General features: G+C 38.5%; 1 protein-coding gene across 2 annotated transcripts; it reads left to right on the forward strand.

The window, feature by feature from the left end:
* Positions 1 to 3,317: 3,317 nt before the first annotated feature.
* On the forward strand, positions 3,318 to 25,235 carry ptpn2b (protein tyrosine phosphatase non-receptor type 2b). Of its 2 annotated transcripts, XR_004502224.2 has the most exons (11): positions 3,318 to 3,557; positions 4,134 to 4,224; positions 4,336 to 4,436; positions 9,554 to 9,652; positions 12,630 to 12,767; positions 13,467 to 13,676; positions 16,875 to 17,036; positions 17,762 to 17,970; positions 18,095 to 18,190; positions 21,225 to 21,386; positions 24,314 to 25,235. XR_004502224.2 is itself a non-coding variant. In XM_033637737.2 (10 exons), exons 1-10 carry the CDS (start codon positions 3,501 to 3,503, stop codon positions 24,333 to 24,335), a joined length of 1,185 nt encoding a protein of 394 aa, XP_033493628.1. In that variant the 5' UTR covers positions 3,318 to 3,500; the 3' UTR covers positions 24,336 to 25,235. The 2 variants fall into 2 exon arrangements, 1 of the variants encoding a protein (XP_033493628.1); XM_033637737.2 differs by lacking the exon at positions 21,225 to 21,386.
* The last annotated feature ends 274 nt before the right edge of the window (positions 25,236 to 25,509 follow it).

Below are 25,509 nucleotides of genomic sequence, written 5' to 3' on the forward strand. Positions count from 1 at the left end.
ACAAAACCAACAAAAGCCAAAACATTATAGACACACACTTATTTATTTATTTAAAGAAAAGATGCCTCTCAAACCCATTTGCAGTTTTTTTAGGGCTCTAAGGGTATTTAAAATAAATAGGACAATCTAAACTTGAAAGTCCCTTAAAGTGCTTAATAAATTATTTGAAGTACTTGCCCAGTTTTTCACTACTCCCTCCCCTATTATAAATAACGAAGAGTACCTTAAGTAAAACAATTTAATGACACTTAAAGAGCAACTCAACTTTTTTTTTTATTTGGCAAGTAAAAGGTATATTGACAACAAAATTATTCTTAAAGTGAAAGTAAAAGCATGCAGCCCCTCCTCAGTGTTGGATTACTGTTTACATTACATTATTATTAGACAATGATGATGATAATGATGATGCTGATTGTTATTGTGGTTGACACATTAACATATAAGCATCAGTTTGTTTGCAGTAGCATTGTTTGGTTGTTTAAATAACAATGATATCTCATACACTGATCATATGTTTTAAATTATTCCTCAGTGTAAATAGCAAACATAAATGTAGAATAGATGCAGTTGTGTGGAATAACATGATTTACAAAATAATGAAAACACAAAATCAACACCAAACAACTTAAGGTGATTCTACTAGTGCAACCATTTTTATGCCCTACAGTTAATTTGTCACTGCAACTCAGCAATTACCCAAATGCATGCCATGTAGAGGTACTTTAACTAATTCCCTTCAAAATATAAAAAAAGAAAAACTAAAACATACAGAAGACTACTTATATCAAATTCCTCTGACATAAAATGGTTAATCTGCTCTTTTAATTTTAAGCCACGTTGCTCAGAGGAAACATTTCTTCCTGATAGCAGCAGTTGACTCTGACACGTTGCCAGTGTTTGTATAGCAGTGGAAATACTGCTACCATGTGGCCACCACAGAGTATTGTCTTACATCCATCAAGTATCATGTCATTCCCACTGCGTAGGGACATTAAACTGTAGTACATGAGCACACACGCTCCTGTCACACACACACACACACACACACACACACACACACACACACACACACACACACATTGGCCTGCAGACTCCTCACTGGCCTTTTCTTAACTTTGAGAAAAGACACATGACATAGTAAAACTTATAATGTGTCTTATAATGTCAGATTCCCTGAGGCCTCTTGATATTTGTCGGTAGTTTATGAGACAGCATTGTGCTCAACTTTTGTTTTTATATTTCATGTCTTCAGCTCTCACAGCACACTGTGTATGATAATAAAACTGACCTTAATGTTCTTGATTCCCCCTTAAATCCTCCCTCAGAAACTTTGACATTTAGATGAAACAGTTTTCCGAATAGTATGATAACATTGCAAACATATCGTATACACTATAAGCTATATTCAATACTGTAACTGTATTGTGTGTAATGTTTTTACATGATTATAAATGGAATAATATAGATATCTCCTGCATCACTTCAGTGTAATTCAGCATAATATTGATCACTTTTCTTGAAAATATTTGGTTTATGATTTTATCTCAGTTTGAAGTAATGTTCGGTGGCTTTCCAACAAAGCCTGTCCACACAAGGTTGTTGGGTGCTGAATATTAGTCCAGGGGGGATCATCACATCACTGTACGTGTCTTTACTTTTCAGACCTGTTGAAACATGTCCACCATTTAACTAAGCAGTCAGTCTCATGAGGCTTTTTCTCTTCTCTGTTTCTTGGTAACCTGGGTGAAAAGAGGAGTAAATGGAATAAAATTTAAATATAAGATAAAAGATTGTTGAACCACTAGCTGTGGCATTAAAACAAACCTGTCTGGGGTGGAAAATAAAATGTAACATTAGAAATATTGCTTTTGACCTCCCTGTTGACCTGTAATCAGTCTCATGAAAATCAGATTACTGACATGTAGTCTAGTAGCATCACATGTCTCTTAAACTGAACACATTGGGTTTTGGACTGTTGGTCAGACAAAACAAGCAATTTCAATAAGTCACCTTCACCTTGGCAAAGTTGTGTGGGGCATTTGATTTAAATATCATTATTATTTTCTGATATTTTTATGGACCAAATGATTAAAAGAAAAGAAAAAGAATTACAATCAGCAGAGTAAAAATAATGAAGATAGTCATTTGTGGCTGTGCTGCTAGACTTTAAAGTCACCAAGTTATAAAATGAAACCCTAACATCATAGCAAATAGGTGTATACAATTAGTATAAGAGTAGAAGTAAAAAAAATATTAACAACACAAGAGCGAAGAAAAACAAAGTTAATGTATTATTAATGGAAGTGGGTTTATTATGTAAAAAGCATACACCAGAATAATATATATATTATTATTGTATGCTGATTAAATGATGATACTTGGTGTTGTCTTTATTAATAGTAAACAGTATAACATATTAACATATTATTATAACATATAACATAGTATAGAATAGTATAGTATAGTATAGTATAGTACAGTATTGTACAGTATAGTTCAGTACATTACAGTATAGTGCAGTATAGCATTGTATAGAATGGTATAATATAGTATTGTCTAGCATTGTATAGTCTAGTCTAAAGTATAGTATAGTACAGTACAGTACAGTACAGTACTATAGTATAGTATAGTATAGTATAGTTCAGTACAGTATAGTATAGTGCAGTATAGCATTGTATAGTATAGTAAAGAACATTGCAGTACAGTACAGTATAGTACAGTACAGCACAATACAGTATAGTGTAGTACAGTATAGTATTGTATAGCATAGTTTAGTCTTGTCTAAAGTATAGTAAAGTAGGTCTTTAGTATAGTATAGTATAGTATAGTATTTTATTGTATTGTATTGTATTGTATTGTATAGCACAGTTTAGTCTTGTCTAAAGTAAAGTATAGCATAGTAGGCCTATAATAAAGTATTGTATATAAAAGTATAGTATAGTATAGTATTGTATTGTATGGCACAGTTTAGTCTTGTCTAAAATAAAGTATAGTGTAGTAGGCCTATAATAAAGTATTGTATATAAAAGTATAGTATAGTCTAGTCTAGTATAGTATAGTATAGTATAGTATGAGGTATAGATAGAAGATATCGTGTAAGGTACAATGTAATAGTTGTAATGATAATCTAATAGAATAGAGTAGATGTACAACGGATGTATGTCTGTGATATATCAACGCCTATGTACAGAGATGTTGAGGTTGAGTGAGCAGGTTGTTTGACATCTCGTGTGTTCACTGAATATCTTTGCTGTGTTTGTTTTTGACAGCCACTGGAGGACCTCTGTTGGCGCGTGCGCACACGGTACTTCTTCAGATGTCAACTGCACCAGAGCAGAGAGACAACGGACAAACACTTAGCGCGAGCTCGTTAGCTTGGTGGGGAAGTAACCATTCTTTGACCAAAAGCTTCTCCAGCCTGAATAAAGTAATGAGGTAGACAGTCGGACAGCTGACTACACTTTCCTGGAGTACAATAGACTGGCAGTGCCACGGTGAAAATGGACAAGGAGTTTGAAGACATAGACTCAGAGGGCCGGTGGCAAAAACTGTACCTAGTAAGTCTGTTAGCATTGCTAGCACAAAGCTAATAGAGATAGTACTTCCAACGCGCATTAATTTAGCAAGCTAACAATTCGGCTAGCTCATTAAATATCCGATATGTAACTTATTTATGCTCAATTTTCTAAATGTTTTTGTTTTTCGCCGGTTTTAATGTTTTCAGTTTTACTGTAGACACTGACACACTTTAATACGATAACGTGAATGTTACCGTAAGATATGTTATAGGCTTGTGCATGTGGTAGAAGCTCACTGTAATAAGCTACACCTTATCGTATTCACTTGTTTGACTTGTATACTCCATTTTACAAGTCGCATTTTATTTTGATAAGTTGTATAATGTTCGGGACTGAAAGTAAACTGCACACTGTGATTAATAGACAATCACATTTCAGTAGGAAGTTACTGGTTTAATGTTGGCTCATACAAGTACAAGTAGTGGTGTGATTGTCAGTGTAATTTGAAAATTAAAAAATTTGATATAATATATAATTTGAAATTAAAATTTGATATAATAATTGTGCATCTGGGGTTTTCTTGTTTCTAACGTAAATAATCTGTTATTTCCCCAGGAAATAAGGAATCAGTCTCACGAGTGCTCCTACAAAGTGGCAAAGTATCCAGAGAACCGCAACCGAAACAGATACAGAGATGTCAGTCCATGTAGGTAAACATTTGTGGAGAGTTCAGCCAGGTTACAATCTGATGTTCCTCTAAACCTCAAACAGTGTCTGTCAATCCTCAAATCATTTTCCCCTCTCATGCCGCCTGCAGTTGATCACAGTCGGGTGAAGCTGAAGAGCGCAGATAATGACTACATCAACGCAAGTCTGGTAGTCATGGAGGAAGCCCAGAGAAGTTACATATTGACTCAGGCAAGTCCAAGGCTTTTTATTCCAGTATAAACAAGCATGCGCTATTATTACAACCTTAACACTGTCTTCAGATTGCTTGGTTTGTCTAACTAAACAGTCCACATTGCAAAGATATTCAGTTTACTCTCACATAAATCAAAGAAAATCTGAAAACTCCTAACAGTTGGGGAACCAGCAGCTGAAACTATTAATTGGTAATTTTATCTTAGTAGTTGCAAATGGAATTTTCGTCAACTGACTAATGAGTTCATTGACTAATCATTCCGGCTCTGAAATAGTTCACTACTATACTTAACAAAAACCACAAAAAGTATAGCAACCAAAGAAGTCTAATGCAAGATTTTAACAGCTCACCATTCGTACTTGTTAGAAATAAATTTTTGCCATCACTGTATGGTAAACAGCAGTTTAGTTCCACTGGTAGAAGTCAGTCAGTTAGTGTTATCAGAAACTTGTGGCTGACAGATCGATATGCCAGAAAAGCAAATAACTGTGTTGATTGGCTGAACAGGTCAGTTCTGTTTTACAGACCGCATTTTGAATTGTGTGTGTAAATGTTATGTCACTGAGTGCCAAGGCTGATACGGAGAGCTTTGTTGGTTTACTGAAATCATTCAGTGGTTTGTAAAGTATCTGCATCACTGTTTTAAGTTACCTGCAGGGAGTGTGTGTGATTATGAGACACATCGTGTGTGTGTTTATGTAGCTACAAAGTAAAGTAGCTCTGGGGAATGTCTGATCTCTCTGTTGCTATATCTCTAAAATATTTAGTAATTCACTGATTAGTAGTAGCCTATTTCCGTTTCTAACAAGCAAATGATAATCTCATAATATTGTAATATTTGTCAATAATTGTTGACTTGTTTTAATATACACATGAGCACAGGAAGTTATTTATTTTCTCACTTAACTTTTTATTAGATTTTTCGGAGAGGTATTAACAGAACACCACAACATCCACACAAAAAAATAATACAATAAAATACACACACACACACACAATAAAATTATGTTACAATGATTAGTTATCTGGAAATGTTTCAATATTTATACAAATATACTCTAGTTAGGCATTCATTTAGTTATTGTCATGTCTTATATATGTCCCTTTTTTTCAGTTCTTTTTAAATGTTTTCTCTTTGACTAAGGATAGACCGATACATCGGCCGGCCAATATATCGGGCTGATATTTGAGTTTTTTTACTTGTATCGGCATCGGCCGATACGCGCGTGGGTTCTCGGATTTATTTTTCCCTGTCATGATTTACAGACAGGCATCCACGGGCAGCTCTGCGTTGCCGGAAGACCCTGCAGCGCACATGCAGCGAATCCTACTGTGTACAATAGTTGTTGTTTTATTTATGCTTCAGCTTAAATTTTTGTTTATTTTATAAAGACATTACTGGAAGATTTAAGAGCACTGAACTCTTTTTTTTATTTGAATGTATAGTAATAATAATAATAATAATAATAATATTCTGCCTGTTCTACCTCAACTTTCCATCTTGTTTTAGTATTTTTTACTGTTCAATAAATGTTTCTTATTTTAAACTTGAGACCTGTAATATTTGTTATCATTGTGTCATTTTTTTTATGTAAATTGAGGAAGCAAAAGCAGTATCGGCCCCAAATATCGGCTAAAGAAAATCGGCAGTCCATAATCGGTCATCGGCTAAGGGTGATGGAAAAAAAATCGGTATCGGCATCGGCCCTAAAAAATCCATATCGGTCTGTCCCTATCTTTGACTCTCAAAACATATGTCAGCTGTTTCATAACTTAAATGTCTTGGATAATTTCCAGCCAGTGTTCCTGATTTAATTTCATGATTTTTAAAAAAACATTTTTCAAGAACACGGGGGAAAAAAGAAAAGTAAAGAAAAGGAAATTAATGAAATGAATGTTATTTATTCATCAAAAATATTTATGTAGAGGTCTCAGATTATTTTTTACCTAAGTGTTATTTTTATAATTATTGACTTCATTAATGCTTGCAGTGTTTGAGAAAATATGGTGTATTTTTAAACCTCAGACAGTTAGACTGGCTCAATTTTATATCCTCTTATACATTTTTTGTCATAGACTGGAGGAAGACTAAGCGAGGTGATACATAGTGAAGTAATAGCTTTCTATATGAATCAATATTATTTGTCGTATGCTCTGTCCTCACAACACACTATGATGTTAGTGTACAGTAGGGCTGGATGACAAGGAGGAAATTTATTATCACAACATTTTTGACCAAATACCTCTATCAATATAGAGACAATATTGTAGGGTTGACTTTTGGTGTGTTCACAAAATATTTGCAATATATTATTTTTGATAAATAACCAATAGTTATGCCTATAATTAGTGGGTAAAGACAACTAATATAACAGCTAGAAAAGTCTGGTAAGTTCAGAAAATTACTGTAATGCAGCCCTTAAAACCAGGAAAATACAACACATACGATAGTACGATATCCAGAATCTAATATAATAATATATTATTGTTATTGATTGTAACCATGCCTACAACAGAACAAGCAACAGTCTTAATTATCAGGTCAAAGTGATGAGTTTTAACTTGCATAGTAGAGAGAAAAGCTATTAAAAATATATCTCTGACCTGACGTTTTAACGGTAAAGAGACAAACCTGTTGGGGAGAAACTATGTCATGACAACCCTGGTTGGATGCTTTTTCCGTTTTGCTGGTTACCTCATGATAGACTGATCCTAGTCAGCTGCTTGGTATTGACAACTGCTTGTAGGATCATAAATATTTTCTGAGTACTTCTCACAATTATTTTTAAGATAACTATTATCTAAGGATCAGCTTTATGTGCGTCATTGGCTGTTGGGTTGAAATCATGTTCCTTATCACTGAGATGTTTGTATTTTTTAGTCTTTACTATTGAAATCATACTACCACTAGTTGTGTGATTACACTGACACAGAAACTAGTAAAAATGGAAGAACAACACAGAGGTTTTCTTATTTTATTAAATACGAAGAGAAAATAGTGCTTAAATGGTAGTTTAGAAGCAAATTGTGGTCTTGACAGTGTTGTATTCGTAAGTGGTTTTTCATGGGTGTTGCTGTGTAAAAATTAGTGTGTATAAATTATTGAGGACAAAATGTGAAATAATTTGTAAAGCCAAAGTAATCAACAGTGGTCCCTAAACAGAAACTCAACATAGGGGCGTCTTCATCCCACACAACTTTGAATATTCTCATATCTTCAGGAAATGAAAGGACAAAAAACCACTTAACTTTTTCATGTGATGGGTTTTTTTTTTTTTTGGTTTTTTTTTTTTTTGGTCTTGCTAACATGACCACAGAAAACTGAGACCGGGCTGATAAATCTGATTCTTGTTCATTCTTGTACACTGAACACTGCTTCAGTCATTTAAAGCCACAGGAAGTTTGCGTAATTCAACATGACAAGACTGAAATGTCAATTCTTAGGGTAATAGTGAATTGTAGCCCTCCCTAGTAATTTAAGAATTATACAACAGGCAGACATTTCTGGGATGCTATCCAAGAAAAATATGTCAGCCTTTTGAGAAATGCTTCGTTTGATGTTCAGTAACATCCCGTGACTTCGTGTCACAACAGTTTTGGTGGCAGTTCTTTTCACAGTTTGTGTGCATTGGTTCTTTTGAGATGAGGTAAAGATTGTACCATTCATCTGTGGTTTGTAAAGCAAGTATTTCACTGTTGGAAAGATGGTCTTTTCATAAATCTAGGCTGTCTATGCAGCAGAAAGTCACAAGTACTTTTGAAATTGGTGCTACATTACCAAAGGAAAAAGGTAGAAAGAAGAGATAGAAAACCTACAACTACCGGAATGCTCTGTGCCACACTGGACCAACAAATGCTCCCAGTGGTGGATGACATAAGGAGTTGGGCAATAGGACAGCTGGCTGGTAAAAAACAATCTCATATTACTGTTAAACAGGAAGCTAAAATATATTTCTAAAAACATTTTAGGCGAGAAATAAGCAACAAAGTGAAAGAATTGTAGTTCATATTTGATCAGCACTGTCTGTTTATACTGTTTGATCTCAGTATTTTCAGTCTCCCTTTTTCCAATAGAAGAAACAATATGGAGCCCACTTCTTCTGCACAGAGCCAAACAGTGCACTAAAATATTTTCCTGAAAACATTTGAGGCGGGAGATAGGCAATACAGTAACAGAATCTTGGTTTATCTGGCTTTACAGTTCGATCTGAGTTTGAGAAAGGGGTGTCTGTTTCTGTCTCTCTCAATCAGCTTCTACAGTCTTTGTGCCCTAATGTGGATGTACAGTCTATAGTTCGAGCAAGAGCAAAAATCAGCTGGCAGATAATTAGGTCGATCTGGCTGCTCGTTAAATGGAGGGAAGTTTAAAATGTTTCATTTACGCATACGACCCACATTGTTATGATACAAAGCTGGTTGAAAATCGACAAAGTATCCCTTTAAGGTAATTCAGTCTGTAATTAATCATCAGGTTTCTTGTTACACATTGAAAAATACAAGAAAAATGTTTAAAAAGCCAAACATTGGAGGCAGTGCTTGCTAATGTCCAATTAATGTTGGTCTCCTGAAATAGAGGATCCTTCAACAAAAGTGCAGGAGTTTATTCTGCACCTGGTCCACAGCCCTTTAATTATCTGCATCCTAATATACACAACAGCAAACTGTGCTGCTGTGCATGATGATTTTACTTTTAATGCTGTTTATACATCTCATTGAATTTACATGACAGGAAAAGCAAGCAAAGCAAATACTTGCTTATAGTTGGCAGTGTCCATGTCTTTGTGTATGTTATCTCTGTATTATCACCATCATAAGACATTTGACATTTGTTATTGCACCTCACAGAGAGCAGTTTTCTCAGCTCAACCACATCATAACCTTTACAAGTCTTGACCTTTAAATAAACATGTTATCATTCAGCAAATCTCCTCTGCACAACTATCACATTAATAAACAGTCCCACGCCTGATGCGTTCACTGTTCACTCACACCTGGAAGATTACACACATTTCCATTGCAAATTATTTCCCAGATCCCCACTGGACTCATTTCCTCCTGCCATGTAACTGATGAAAGTGTTTTTTGTATCTGTGTGTGTGTTTGTTGTCCACAGGGCCCGCTCAGGAACACCTGCGGCCACTTTTGGCTCATGATCTGGGAGCAGAAGACCAAGGCGGTCATCATGCTCAACAGGGTCATCGAGAAAGGCTCAGTAAGTGCACTGCATAATGATAACAAAACATTATATTGTCTGGTCTGACATCTGTTGCTTGTCTGGTGCGTACACACACACACACACACACACACACACACACACACAGATAGACTGCTGAATAATACTGAATAGACCACAGAAAAGACTAGTCATACACACTTTGTTAAAGTTTGTACCTTGCTGGCAGTGTGAAATCATTAGTGCCACTTGTCTGATTAATTTTCTGTTCAAACGGTCCACTCTGGAGCACCACTCTCTCGTCAGCAAAATAACAGGAATTCAGTGTTTTGACAGCATGTCCACAGATGCATGTGAGGAACTGGGATGCAACCCAACCTCTCACCTCCTTTTAAATCCAGTGATCCTGCAATGTGCCGATTAAACACACACACACACACACACACACACACACTAACACAACACTTACACTCGCTCTCACGCAGAACAGCTGTGATCTCTCTCTTTCTCAGTAAAGCAGCTGGAGTGGATCTTGCTGGGTCATGAGATTCCCTTACTGTTTTCTTGGAAATAGAAGATAAAGAGTACCTAGTCCACAGATATTATTAACCTCACAAGGATCTTTTATGTAGGCCAGCTCTCCAATCCTGCAGAGGGGAGGTTGCGTAATAGACTTACCCTCAACACATTCTGGCCATTGTCTGTTAACTAAGAAGGTACTGAATAGGATTGAACCAGTCACCTTTTTCAAATTAATTCCTGTAAATAAATAAATAATATTTTAAAAAAAAATAATAATAATAATAATGATTTCCAACAAGGGGTGGGAATCACCAGAGGCCCCATGTTACAGTATCAAGACAGTCTTTAAGTCCTGATAACGTATTAGCGCGACTTTAAATGTTTTGCGATATGCCACCATTTAGAGTCATTGATGATCACTGTGATAAATAAAAATGAAATATTGATAACATTTTAATAGTACACATATTATAACATCGTGTAAATAATTCAGCACATCTAAAATATTTCTGTTTCTTTCCGTTCTCGCTTTGCCTCCCTCCCCCAATGACATCCATTGCCTTTTCACTCTCTGTGAAGTTTACTTGCTCTTTTTGTACGATTCTGTACAGTTACGGTAACAGACTCTCTCTCCACCTCCCTATACTTGTATTTTGAATGTCAATCATTTGCCAAAGAAAGAGCCAAAACTCACAATAAACAAAGTTAAAGATTAATTTGACTGACGGAATTATAGATGGAAAAAAAAAATTCATAGATGCAGCAATAATATCGTTATTGTGAACACTTTTGGAAGCAATGATCATGTAGTGAAAATCTGATATTGTGCCAGCCCTATGCTGAGTATTGCAATAACATATAATGCAATATGTTACGATTTTACATTTTTTAACTGCAAATTAAATCCCCAAAGGAAACCTTAGTCAACATTTGTTTTATCTAATAAGTTACAGTTTGCATGATTCAGTCTGCTTATCTTACCCTAATCTTTTATGTATTTATTTTATTATTCTAGAATGCTACCAAATGTTTAATTTTTATTTGCAATATTATTAATTTATATAATAAAAAATCAAACCAATCAAACCAATCACCAAACTGACTTCAGAGAACTAACGGTGATGAAGGCCCCCTGCTGCGTCGCCTGACGTTGCCGTGTCTCGACCAAAGAAGTTGCAAATGAGCACACCACAAAGACTTAAAGGCTCTCTAAGTCTTTCTAGGCTTGAAAAGGTTTTGTCACATACAGCAAACATCTCCTCACGATCCGCTAGCTACATGTCCTCTGAATATGCTGTGAAAAAGTCCGGTCTCTGTAGGCAGCCCAGGCTCCGCAAATGGCAACAAAAACATTTTGGTTGCTGCACCAACCAGCCAGTGCAAGACCAGCGAAAGCAAGCACACACACATGAACGCGGTGCCAATGTCTCACGGTCTCGTGCGCACGTGAATGCAGTGCTCAGAGAGGCAGTTAGAGCTACAGGCTACAATGAGGCTAAAAGGCGAGCTAGCTCCGTTGTGTTTGATAACATTGTTGAACGTAAACAGAAGTGAAGTGTTTTTGTTGCCATTTGCAGATCCTGCGCTGCCAACAGAGACCGGACTTTTTCACAGCATATTCAGAGGACATGTAGCTAGCGGATCGTGAGGAGATATTTGCTGTATGTGATAAAAACTTTTCAAGCTTAGGAAGACTTAGAGAGCCTTTAAGCCACAATCATCCAGCATGTGTGTTCTGTGCCTGCATGAGAGGAAATAACTCCACACCAGCAGATGGCGGTAATCTGTACTCATCATTCAGAAAGGGAAACCGGAAGACCATCTTGATGCCGTTTAGCCAATTAGCACATTAGCAACATAATGCAATGTTGAAAGAACAAATAATATTTTCAGTGCGCCAGTGAACAATAACACAAACCATCACGAAATATTTCTGCTAAAGAGCTCAGTGGCTAAAGAAAAGCAGTCTTATCTTTATGTAACTAGTTTGTTTTGGTCCCACTCCCTCCTGACTTTATCTCTTTGTTTACAATCCTCACTTCTGTTTCTCTTTGCGTGCGCTGATTTGATCTGCCAGTCAGAGTGATTGCATTCACAGACGGGCTCTGCAGTCGCAGATGCCGGTTCAGCATGCTGAATCAGCGGGAAAAAAGTCAGCTAGCGCCAACAAGGGCCAACAGTGCGGGACACGCCACACCGACAAAGGCAGCAGACGCTCATCAGTGGCCCAAACTTTGACTGATGGCCAACTGTCAGCTTGGTGTGTCAGGGCCTAAAGTTGCAACAAAATCTACTAGATATGAAAGCTGTGATACAGTATTGTGGTGTCACAAAACAAAGGTTGGATTTGGTGTATAAATGTATAGTTGTTTAATGCTAACGGGAAAGCAGCATATTGCCACGTCTGCTTTTCATCAGATGGATTTCTTTTTCAGAGGTTAAACTTATTTTGGTTTCTCTCACCATGTTTGTCTCCTTTTTCTTTGTGTGACAGGAAAAGTGTGCCCAGTACTGGCCCACAGCCGATGAGAGGGAGACGGCCTTCAGAGATACACGTTTCTTGGTCACGCTGTTGTCGGAAGACATCAAGTCTTACTACACCACCAGAGTGCTGGAGCTGCAGAACATGAGTGTAGGCCAGAATATTACGTAAAACAAAGAGCAGTTTAAGGTGTCAAAGAAGAGCTAGAATTGTTTGAGTGTCACACCAAGACGCATCACATGGTCAAATGTTGTCTGAGGTTTCATAAAACTGAGAACATCATCATTCATCACCAACGCTTATTGTTTTCTGTTTGCACATTTTCACAGACTTTCAAACAGATTGAGCTGAGTTTTATGCTCCCACACATTCAAAGTGTGTAGGTGTGAAAAAAAATGCAAAGGAGCTGTAGATTATGCAGCGGAGCAATTTCAGTATGTAAAATACACAGCCTGTGCTTAAACTACAGTGTTTCTGTTGCAAACTTTAATGTTGTTAATTTCTGTTATCCATCTTTCACCTGTTTTTATTTTAAAAATGATCACATATATTTTAAATTTTTAAAAAAAGGAAAAAAAGAAAATTTAACTGCCGAGGTGATCGCAAGAAAAATAAGCTTTAGAAAGAAGTAAACACACATGTCTTGGTTTGCTGTTTTTGTGTGGCAAGTTATCAGAACCTGGTTTGTTGCATGAATTGAAACTGAAACTGTTGGAAATGTTTGCTTAGTGTAGCTTGCAAACACTGCTGAAATAACATGTCACCTCAGACAGATAAAAATCAGCACTGACATTTTTGTAACAAAGTGTTGTACCTGTTTATGAAGCCTCTGTTTGTCTGCTTCCACAGACGGGGGAAAAGAGAGAGATCTACCACTTTCATTACACCACGTGGCCTGATTTTGGTGTCCCAGAGTCACCGGCATCCTTCCTCAACTTCCTCTTCAAAGTGCGGGAATCGGGAACATTGGGGGTGGATCACGGGCCGGCTGTAGTGCACTGCAGCGCTGGAATCGGACGCTCGGGGACGTTTTCATTAGTCGACACGTGTGTGGTCCTGGTAGGTCCTGCCTCTTTGTTTGTATCAGTGTATCCATATTGTGACTTAAGCACTGTTTGGACGGGATTAGTTTTACATGGGCACGTGGGGTAATGTCACTTTACCACAGGACGTCGGTAATATTAATGGCCGATTCGCACAGGATAAGAAATATCAGTAAAACTACCACAAGTGGGAGAGGTAAATCCATTCACGCATCGCCGACCCTCCTGCCATCATGTGCGTATGATAGGACTGTCAAAAGCACCATGAAATTGAGTTCGAATATTTTCGAATTAATTTAGTAGAGTTCGAATAATATTATAATTTATTATTATTATTATTATTATTGTAATTATTATTATTTATTTATTTTTTTATTTTTATTTAAAATAAAAAATGCTTATTGCTGGCACAATATGAACGTGACACTTAGATGAAAATAGCCGTTCTGACCTCACTGAAGTGCCAGGTATGACCAACTTCTGCCTCGCTATCTGAGCAATGTTTGGATACTTAAGTGCGTGGTTTTCCACCACAAGAGTGGATCCTGGTCGGCTCGTAGTGGTGTCTCATTCTGGTAACGTTTCATCTCGTCTTCAAAAAGGGTAGGCAGGGAGGCAGCAGGTGCACCACTCTCCCAGTATGTCTCCCCGAACAGGTCACACATTGCGGACAGCGCAGTGGGTGGTGTTGGCGCAGCGGGCTCCTCCGTCTGCGCCTCTCCCTCCGTCGCTGCGTCCTGGCCCGGCTTGTGCGCGAGCCATCTCCGCCCTAACGGGATTCGCCGTGATATACAACATTATTGATAGTATTAATTAATTATTAATGATATTCGAATTATCAAATTTAGGTTTGAACTTATAAAAAAATATATATATTCGAATATATTTCTAACTTTGATTTTTTTTTTTTTTGCCAGCCCTAACACACATATTTACTGCTGGTCTATTCGCACGGGATTAGTATTACCTGAGGTAATTGTCCAGGACCCTTTTACAGAAGGTAAAAGTCGCGGTAATCTTTACTGACATCGTGCGGTAATGATTACTGACATGGCACATTCGGACGGGACTAAAATCTCTGGTAATTATTACTTTACCCTAGGTACCTATGTAAAACTAATCCCATCCGAATAGTGCTGAATACATGCTTTTTATGTTCTTTGACGCAGTCATTTGATGCATTATTTAGACAGACAGTATACTAGTTAACATCTTTAAATACATATTTCACCAAAATAACCAATTCCGTGAAAAAATACAGTACAGGCCAAAAGTTTGGACACACCTTCTCATTCAATGCGTTTTCTTTATTTCCATGACTATTTACATTGTAGATTCTCACTGAAGGCATCAAAACTATGAATGAACACATGTGGAGTTATGTACTTAACAAAAAAAGGTGAAATAACTGAAAACATGTTTTATATTCTAGTTTCTTCAAAATAGCCACCCTTTGCTCTGATTACTGCTTTGCACACTCTTGGCATTCTCTCCATGAGCTTCAAGAGGTAGTCACCCGAAATGGTTTCCACTTCACAGGTGTGCCTTATCAGGGTTAATTAGTGGAATTTCTTGCTTTATCAATGGGGTTGGGACCATCAGTTGTGTTGTGCAGAAGTCAGGTTAATACACAGCCGACAGCCCTATTGGACAACTGTTAAAATTCATATTATGGCAAGAACCAATCAGCTAACTAAAGAAAAACCAGTGGCCATCATTACTTTAAGAAATGAAGGTCAGTCAGTCTGGAAAATTGCAAAAACTTTAAATGTGTCCCCAAGTGGAGTCGCAAAAACCATCAAGTGCTACAACCAAACTGGCACACATGAGGACCGACCCAGGAAAGGAAGACCAAGAGTCACCTCTGCTTCTGAGGATAAGTTCATCCGAGTCACCAGCCTCAGAAATGGCAAGTTAACAGCAGCTCAGATCAGAGACCAGATGAATGCCACACAGAGTTCTAGCAGCAGACCCATCTCTAGAACAACTGTTAAGAGGAGACTGCGCCAATCAGGCCTTCATGGTCAAATAGCTGCTAGGAAACCACTGCTAAGGAGAGGCAACAAGCAGAAGAGATTTGTTTGGGCCAAGAAACACAAGGAATGGACATTAGACCAGTGGAAATCTGTGTTTTGGTCTGATGAGTCCAAATTTGAGATCTTTGGTTCCAACCGCCGTGTCTTTGTGAGACGCAGAAAAGGTGAACGGATGGATTCCACATACCTGGTTCCCACTGTGAAGCATGGAGGAGGAGGTGTGATGGTGTGGGGGTGTTTTGCTGGTGACACTGTTGGGGATTTATTCAAAATTGAAGGCACACTGAACCAGCATAGCTACCACAGCATCCTGCAGCGACATGCCATCCCATCCGGTTTGCATTTAGTTGGACGATCATTTATTTTTCAACAGGACAATGACCCCAAACACACCTCCAGGCTGTGTAAGGGCTATTTGACCAAGAAGGAGAGTGATGGAGTGCTGCGGCAGATGACCTGGCCTCCACAGTCACCAGACCTGAACCCAATCGAGATGGTTTGGGGTGAGCTGGACCGCAGAGTGAAGGCAAAGGGGCCAACAAGTGCTAAACACCTCTGGGAACTCCTTCAAGACTGTTGGAAAAGCATTTCAGGTGACTACCTCTTGAAGCTCATGGAGAGAATGCCAAGAGTGTGCAAAGCAGTAATCAGAGCAAAGGGTGGCTATTTTGAAGAAACTAGAATATAAAACATGTTTTCAGTTATTTCACCTTTTTTTGTTAAGTACATAACTCCACATGTGTTCATTCATAGTTTTGATGCCTTCAGTGAGAATCTACAATGTAAATAGTCATGAAAATAAAGAAAACGCATTGAATGAGAAGGTGTGTCCAAACTTTTGGCCTGTACTGTACATCAAACATTTTTTATTTTTTTGTGACAGACAGCCATTTTCTTGATTTACGCCTGAGATGAAAAATAATTTGAGGGCAAATTGAAATTGTTTAAAGTTTAAATAAACTGATAAATTTTCTGATTGATGCAGAGGTTAGTTTAAAAAAAGAGAAAAATACTGAAGAAAAACACCTCAAACATAACTTAACTTGTATGTGGTTTTTATTATTCCTACATAAACCTACCTCTGCATGGGGCAACATATATATACTGACCTTTACACTGACCTGCAGTGCTTAAATAAGTGGTTTAGCAGAGCTGATTTACTTTGCTGTCATGTCTAGATGGATAAGAGGAAAGACCCCTCATCAGTGGACATCAAAAGCATCTTGTTGGACATGAGAAAGTACCGCATGGGCCTGATCCAGACCCCTGACCAGCTGCGCTTCTCCTACATGGCTGTCCTCGAAGGATCCAAGTACATCATGGGAGACTCGTCTGTACAGGTACCTGCACCACACACACCATCACCAATTCTATCAACCAGTACATCTCAGTACCGCCTCCTCCCCATTATATCTCTAGTTGTAAACCCAGAGACCTGTCCTGTTTTCTCAGTTGTTTATTTTATACTTATTCAGTCTGTGTGTGCTCAAAATCACATACTGCACATCAAGGGAAATAAAAGTTTGCCAGCAAATGAGCCACAGTGTGAACAGTTTTTCAATCTAAAGGATCATTGACATGATGGTATTGTGGAGTTTTCATTGAACTTACTTGCTTAAGATTGATTTGCATCAGATAATTATTGTGACATGGCAGACTGAGAACAAGTTGAAGCCATTTGATTCACTACATTAATTCACTGGCAGGAGATAGATGAAAGAAGGCTGTTATAGATCTCCCATCTTGTTATCAGAAGCTACTGGCCAGGCCTCCAGTGTTAATCACAGAGAAAGAACCAAACACTTCACGGGGATTTGAGTTTATAAAGATGTTAATTGTTTCATGAAAATGGAAAAGTATCACAATAAAATGCTGCCTAAAGGGAAACAATAGACAAAAAGAGAAACTGCTGCCTAACTGATGCAATCTGAGAAGTTAAAAACTAATGGTCAAAATATAAAATGAAAAGTCTGTAATATATTCCTCACAGATTATTTTGTATTTATTTATTGCAGCATTAGAAAAAAAAATTTAAGTAAACTATCTTCCCCTTCTCTTTGTGTAGAAACAGTGGCGGGAGTTGTCCAAAGAGGATCAGGAGCCGACATCAGAGTCTCCGCCCTCAACTCAGCCTCAGGCCAGGTGTCCGACAGAGCGACACAACGGCAGCCAATGGGGAGGTCAGCTGGTGGAGGGAGAGGACTACAGACAGGACAGCAAAGTACCAGCACCGTCTCCCTGCAAGGAACAGGAACAGGATGGTGGCACGACAAAGTCAGTACACTCAGTCTAGCCATTACTCATAATCAGTCGATAAATGTTCTGCATGGATCATTGGTGGTTTTTCTTTTTCGATCACTGGACCGACAGCTGTTTAAACATTTTCCTCTTAACGCAGCAAACGACGCAGAGAGGACAGCATCTCCAAATCAGGCACAGCCAAGACACCCCAAAGCAAGCCAAGGACAAATGACTCAGAGAAGAAGAGAAAAAGGTGATTATATATTTCAGGCAAAACCAACTCTTATTTTTCACGTATAAAGTGTGAAGTTGTTATGACCTTCCAGGGTGATTTATCAAACCCCATCACAGTGCCTCACTAGTTTTCATTACATGCTGTTTTTTTATACTGCCAAATGTGATACGCAAACATTCAAGCCTCGTTTCCACCAAGCAGTCCGGTTCAGTTCACTTCAGTTCATTACATGTTGCATTTCCATTTTCAAAAGTTGTTGACGGGACCAGTAGAACTGTTATATTCCATCCTGTTCTTTCACCCTACCCCTGTTTAAGTGCCAAGCACACTGATCTGATACCAAAGAGGTGGAGCTAGAAACACTGTAGTGCGTTGTTTGGTCAGGAGAGAATTGCCACTCTTGCTCTACAAAGAGACAATAATCCACTATTTTTAAATAGGGGGTTACATGCTGTTGTAAAGGTACTATACCGAAAGTGTTTGGTGGAAACGCAACTATATAGTCAACACAGACTGTGAAAACCAGATTTAATCCATTGTATTTGTTGCTGGTGTTGTTGCAATCCCTATATAACTAATAAAGGGATAATTGTGATAATACATACAGTCAGGTCCATAATTATTTGGACAATGATACAGTTGTCATCATTTTGGCTCTGTACACCACCACAATGGGTTTTAAATGAAACAATGAATACCTGCTTAAAGTGCAGACTCTCAGCTTTCATTTAAGGCTTTTTTCAAAAATGTAGTATGAACCGTGTAGGAATTACAACCATTTCTTCACACAGTCCCCCGACTTTAAGGGCTCATAAGTATTTGGACAAACTAACATAATCATCAATTAAACAGTCAGTTTTAATACTTGGTTGCAAATCCTTTACAGTCAATGACTGCCTGAAGTGTTGGACACATAGGCATCATCAGATGCTGGGTTTCTTCCCTGGTGATGCTCTGCCAGCCCTTTACTGCAGCTGTCTGCACTTCCTGCTTGTGTTTTGGGTGTTTTGCCCTCAGTTTTGGCTTCAGCAAGAGAAACGCATGCTCAATTGGATTCAGGTCAGATGATATGACTTGGCCATTGCAGAACATTCCACTTCTTTGCCTTAAAAATGTCTTTGGTTGCTTTTGCAGTATGCTGGTTGCAAATCCTTTACAGTCAATGACTGCCTCAAGTGTTGGACACATAGGCATCATCAGATGCTGGGTTTCTTCCCTGGTGATGCTCTGCCAGCCCTTTACTGCAGCCGTCTGCACTTCCTGCTTGTGTTTTGGGTGTTTTGCCCTCAGTTTTGGCTTCAGCAAGAGAAACGCATGCTCAATTGGATTCAGGTCAGATGATATGACTTGGCCATTGCAGAACATTCCACTTCTTTGCCTTAAAAATGTCTTTGGTTGCTTTTGCAATATGCTTCAGGTCATTGTCCAACTGTACTGTGAAGCATCGTCCAATGAGTTTTGAAGCATTTGGTTGAATCTGAGCAGATAATGGTGCCCCAAACACTTCAGCTTTCATCCTGATGCTCTTGTCAGCAGTCACATCATCAATAAATACAAGAGAACCAGCTCCACTGGCAGCCATACATGGCCATGACATAACAGTACCTCCACCATGCTTCACTGATGAGGTTGTGTGCGTTGGATCATGAGCAGTTCCTTCCTTTCTTCCTTCTCTTGTCTTCCCATCATTCTGGTAGTTGATCTTTGTTTTATCTGTCCATAGTATGCTGTTCCACAACTGTACAGGCTTTTTAGATGGTTTTTGACAAACTCTAATCTGGCCTTCCATTTTTAAGGCTAACCAATGGTTTGCATCTTGTGATAAACCCTCTGTATTTATTCTAGTGAAGTCTTGTCTTGCTTACAAGAGCAGCAGGATGAAAGCTGAAGTGTTTGGGGCACCATTATCTGCTCAGATTCAACTAAATGCTTCAAAACTCATTGGACGATGCTTCACAGTACAGTTGGACAATGACCTGAAGCATATTGCAAAAGCAACCAAAGACATTTTTAAGGCAAAGAAGTGGAATGTTCTGCAATGGCCAAGTCATATCATCTGACCTGAATCCAATTGAGCATGCGTTTCTCTTGCTGAAGCCAAAACTGAGGGCAAAACACCCAAAACACAAGCAGGAAGTGCAGACGGCTGCAGTAAAGGGCTGGCAGAGCATCACCAGGGAAGAAACCCAGCATCTGATGATGTCTATGTGTCCAACACTTCAGGCAGTCATTGACTGTAAAGGATTTGCAACCAAGTATTAAAACTGACTGTTTAATTGATGATTATGTTAGTTTGTCCAAATACTTATGAGCCCTTAAAGTTGGGGGACTGTGTGAAGAAATGGTTGTAATTCCTACACGGTTCATACTACATTTTTGAAAAAAGCCTTAAATGAAAGCTGAGAGTCTGCACTTTAAGCAGGTATTCATTGTTTCATTTAAAACCCATTGTGGTGGTGTACAGAGCCAAAATGACGACAACTGTATCATTGTCCAAATAATTATGGACCTGACTGTATATACGTTATAATGATCCTTAATGGGAGATGTAGGAAGTCTGCAATGTGTAAACACAGTGCATGCTTCCTAGTTTTCTAGTTCCCTCTAGACAGAAAGAGAGGCAGCATTTTTACCTCTTGTGATGTAAAAGTGAAGCCAAAGAAGAAAAGATATGAGTCAGTGTTCACCCGTATTTCTTTTAACCCCACAGAGGGAATCCAGGCAGGCTTTCCCAGTGCATGACTCAACCCGCTACTAGCAGAAATAAGACATCATACAGTGCTGATTTTCTCTTTCCCTCTTGCTCAACATTCTCAGTCATTTAGTGTGAAGCCACCTGACAACTACTTCATGTTCTCACAAAGGCGCGATGTTTAGCCCTGATGAAGCACTTATTTCTGATGACTGTGCACCTCCGAAAATGGCTTACTAAGTCATTTCTCAGAAGCCTCCCCTTTGTTGTGTGACATGTCACTGTTGTTCCAGTAATTCGGCCCAAACTGCACCATTTCTGACAAGCTCTCACTCTGCTGTTGTGGTTCTTCTTGGACAGTTTGGGCTGCATTTGCTGCACATGACAAGAGCTGGCCTGTCCAGTGGGGGGCAGTGTATCGTTACCCCCCTCTGTGACAGCAACAACAACCTTGAGGAGCACATTTAGAGGACGAAGTTTATCCGCAGCTTTTAAAAAGAACGCCTACTCTTGTACATGGAGGTGTGTGTGTGTGTGTGTGGGTGTACTTGGTGTCTGCTGTGTTTTTGTTGTTGTGGAGGCTTTGATCTTTTTTTTCATGATTTGCTTGTCCTCTGTGGTTTGGAGTTGTCAGTTTTGGTTGCACTCTAGCATGGCGCGCGCGTGTGTGTGTATGTGTTTACATTTGTGGTTTATGGTTGTTGAAGCTCTTAAATGTCAGGCTGGGTTGGAATAATGAAAGGTGCTAAATCAGTCCATGCATCATATATTCAAATTTGGTGGCATTTCTTTATCTCTTTGTTGAGTCCTCAAATGTTATTGCGCCTGCCTCCGCAAAACACAATTATAATCAACAACCACAAAAGTTTTCACCCCACTAAACCACTTCTTTGAACATTAAAGTGCTGCTGTTTTGTTGTAAGGTGGAGGGTGGTTAGGACAGAGACAGTTACACTAAGGAAGAACTAAATAAATTAGCAGTGAAGGATAAATTCTTGTCCTGGTTCAGTCCGACACACTAAATGTGTTGGGGCAAGCTTGTAAGTTTGCTGCATGTTCCTGTGGTTTTACGGCTGTTCTTACCTCTCAGAGTTGTTTCATGAGGTTAATGTTTCTTCACCTTAGCATGGCAGCTTTCCTAATTGGTTTGTTGGTTTTAAACTGCATCAGTTGTGTTTTGGCCTTGTTACAGTTTGAATGAGAGTTGGATGTTTGAAATTCTTTAGGCATTTGTTGATTTAATAAGCTGGAGGACTACTGAAGAGTTAAAGCATCTGGTTTCTTTTACTGTAGTTTTTCAAACTAGATATTTAGGGCTGCAACTACATCATTAATCTATCTGCTGATTAATCAGTTTGGGAATGCTGGGTATATTTGCTTTGAAAATGACTCTTGTTTTATTATCAAAATAGTTACTGATAAATTTTCTGTTAAATTAAGTTAGTATTTGACCTCTATAAATATTCACCCTGTAAAATTGCTGTTATTTATACAAGTTAAATGTAGTAGTTGTGTTGATGTGAGTAGGTTGTAGCAGTAGAAGGCACAAGACAGTATAAATACTACATCTATAGCACAGACTGTATAAAAATAATGGACGTAGCCACTGTACCGTAACCCTCTGATTTGTTTGGACAAGAGCTGTTAGCTTGGTTAGCGCAGTGCATTTACAGATGTAGTTAATTGTGTTAATGCTAATGCTAATTTTCGCTAGTAAAAAACAGGTATGAATTCATTAAAACAAAATGCACTTGCCAGAGAAAACTGAACATCCAACTCCTTAGAGGGTCTTTTAATACAACCAAAGACTGAACAAAAGTTTGCAGTTAACGTAAATGAACTGAAAACATGTAAGGAAACTACATGATGATTGATGACGCAGCAACCTGTGGGGCTGAAAAATTAAGCCAACGCAGAAGTACCAAAAACTGCAGTTCCTCTAATGGCCACTTGAGGCTGGCTCCAGAAGCCAGTCAATCCACAGACCCCCGTGTTAAAATGCCAAATTTTACAGCAGAAATAAAAATGGTACAAAATCGTTTTTGTCTATATCGCTAATTTCCCCGTTCACTGTACGAGAGGTGGATTTTTATATAACTCGGCCATTGACATTTTATTAAGGCTGAAAGTTGTGTATATTAAGGCCATGGTTGCTTTAAGTGACAGGCGGGTGCAGTCTGCTACCACAGTGACAGTGTTGGTTAGGTAACGAGTATAGCATAGCTGTAGCTGTTGCTATTTAAGTGTGTTTCCAGTCCATTAAAGTTAATTGTTACGTTTTGGTTACCTAAAAAAAAGTCTTGTTCAGTGTTGGAGGAGTTGGATGTTCAGTAATTCTGGTTAGTACAGTTTATTTTGATGGTTGTAAGAAGTTTTTTTGGTAACAAAAATTATCAATAGCATAATTACTACAGTTAAACATACAGTAGCTGTAATAGCATGCTAACCAAGCTGGCAGCTAGCATTACGGTTAGCTTCACCCTCCATCCAAATATGGTCACTTCTGACTCCAACAATCCAAGATAGTGACGGCCAAAATGCCAAACTTGAAGCACCAGTGGGTGACGCCACGGTGGCTGCGTCCCCTCTTTTAAACAGTCTATGGGGATTTACTCTCTTTGGGAGCCCGCCTCAAGTAGCTATTTAGTTGTACTGCACTATTTGGAACTTCACGTTGGCTTCATTTTTTAGCCCTGGAGGTTGCTGCTTGATCTATAGCCAAACAGCTTGGCAGCATCACCTACCCTGGACTTAGCAGATTTAAATGACCTCAGTGCATAACCTTTGTACTGTTGGATTTCTAACCAGGAAGTAGGCCATGGTGCTCATCTCAAGTGCAGAGAGTCCGACCAACAGGCCCAAATCCAGAAATACCCCTTAAATAGACAAAAACAGAAATTAACCAGAGAATATTTGACATCGTTGCTTGATAATCAACCTAAATGATTAATCAGTGGTCAGATTTGTTGCTGATAAATTTTCTGTTCATAACTAATCAAATAATCAACTTACTGTTGAAGCTCAGCTCTTATCTTCAAAACTCTGCTACATCATGCTGGTGTCAGTCTAGCTCAAAAATTAATAATCTAATCATGTTCTAACGCTCTTAATGGAAATTTTCTTGAACTGTTGAAGCTGTGAACATCTGCACACAGTGTGACATGTTGCTTGTTAAACATGACTGCTTTCGCTGCATTTATACTCAATCTAACGTTGGCGTGATCAAAGTGATCCAAGATGCCGTATCATGCCACAGCTCCGGCTTCCAGTTGAGCAAAGCTTCCTTTAGATTTCTGCTTTCTGTGGTTTACTTATATCTTCACCAAGCTGAAGATGCTAACTTGATCGTGTGGCATGAGTTCCTTTGATCACTCTTGAGCTTCACTGAAAATAAATAGAAAATAATGTTCAGAGTTCAACCTCTTTAAATACTTTTTGTCTCCTGACAGGGCGAAAACCAGTGACTGCTAACCACCTCCACCTGCAGCCATGCACCTACAGCTCTGGCAGCGAAGCCAACATCGGCAGGGATCTCCAGCTCTCTCCCAACCTCTGTGTCCTTCCTCCTCAACTCCAAACCATTCTTCCTCACCTCCACCTCAACAGCCAGTTCTCCTCTTGTTATTGCTTTTATTTTTGTCCCAGCCCTGAAACATTATTCAGCCACCATACACACCTCCCTCTTCATCCACAGCATGTCACTCCTCAGTCCTCCACCTCACAGGTCCCTCATGTCTCCTCACCCTCTCTAAACTGTTTACAGCAGACACTTCGACATTCTTTGAAGACAGCACATTTGAAGAGAAGAACACACCAGCGCTCTCTCCCTCCGTCACACCTCAACCACAGCCTATGCTGCTTCTGGAGTCATAATTTTATTTCTTTTTTTTTTTAATTTGCTTTAATAATATTATTTGCAGCTTTGTCATTCTGTTATGCTTCTTTGCATTTATGCATTCAAGACTGATACTAGGAGCTATGCATTGCCAATTTGTAATGCTGTTCATATGTGTATTTTTAGAAAAACCTTTTTCAGAGGCAAAAATAAATATGCTCTATTTTTTATAAGGAATTACTTGAAGTTTTTCACAGTGTTGGGGGTTGCACTGCCTCCTCCCACATGAGAAATTCAGTGGCATGTAATGTCCATGATGTACATAGTGTTCTTTTTAAAAAGATGTGTAAAAAGACATATTTTTGCTCATTTAAAAAAAAAAAAAAAAAAACAGAGACAAAGGACAATGTTACATATTTGAATACAGTAGAAAGCTGATTTGATGACTTGTTCTCCTTTTGAAATGAAATCGTCTTAAGTTTCTCTTTCTCTTAGAGTGTAATCTACAAATAAAACTGGTATTATCTAGTTTACACAACAACCTGTCCTTTCTCTTTCTTTTCTGGTTTTTTCACCACAGTCCTGTTAGCTGCTTCTTCACAAACTTTAAAGGAACAGTGTAAGATTGAGGGGGCTGAAGCTTTTGGTCAGTATTCCCTCAGTGTTCATTGTTCAGGAGGTTTGTAGATGATTAAAATAAAAAAAATTTAAAAAAAAACAGACACAAAAAAGCAGTTTCACATTACAAAGAACATTTTTCTCATATGCTGTTCACCACATCCCAGGCAGCCTGCTTGCCCATTACCTGCC

Source organism: Epinephelus lanceolatus, chromosome 16 (genome assembly GCF_041903045.1).
Source record: "Epinephelus lanceolatus isolate andai-2023 chromosome 16, ASM4190304v1, whole genome shotgun sequence".
Lineage (NCBI taxonomy): Eukaryota > Metazoa > Chordata > Actinopteri > Perciformes > Serranidae > Epinephelus > Epinephelus lanceolatus.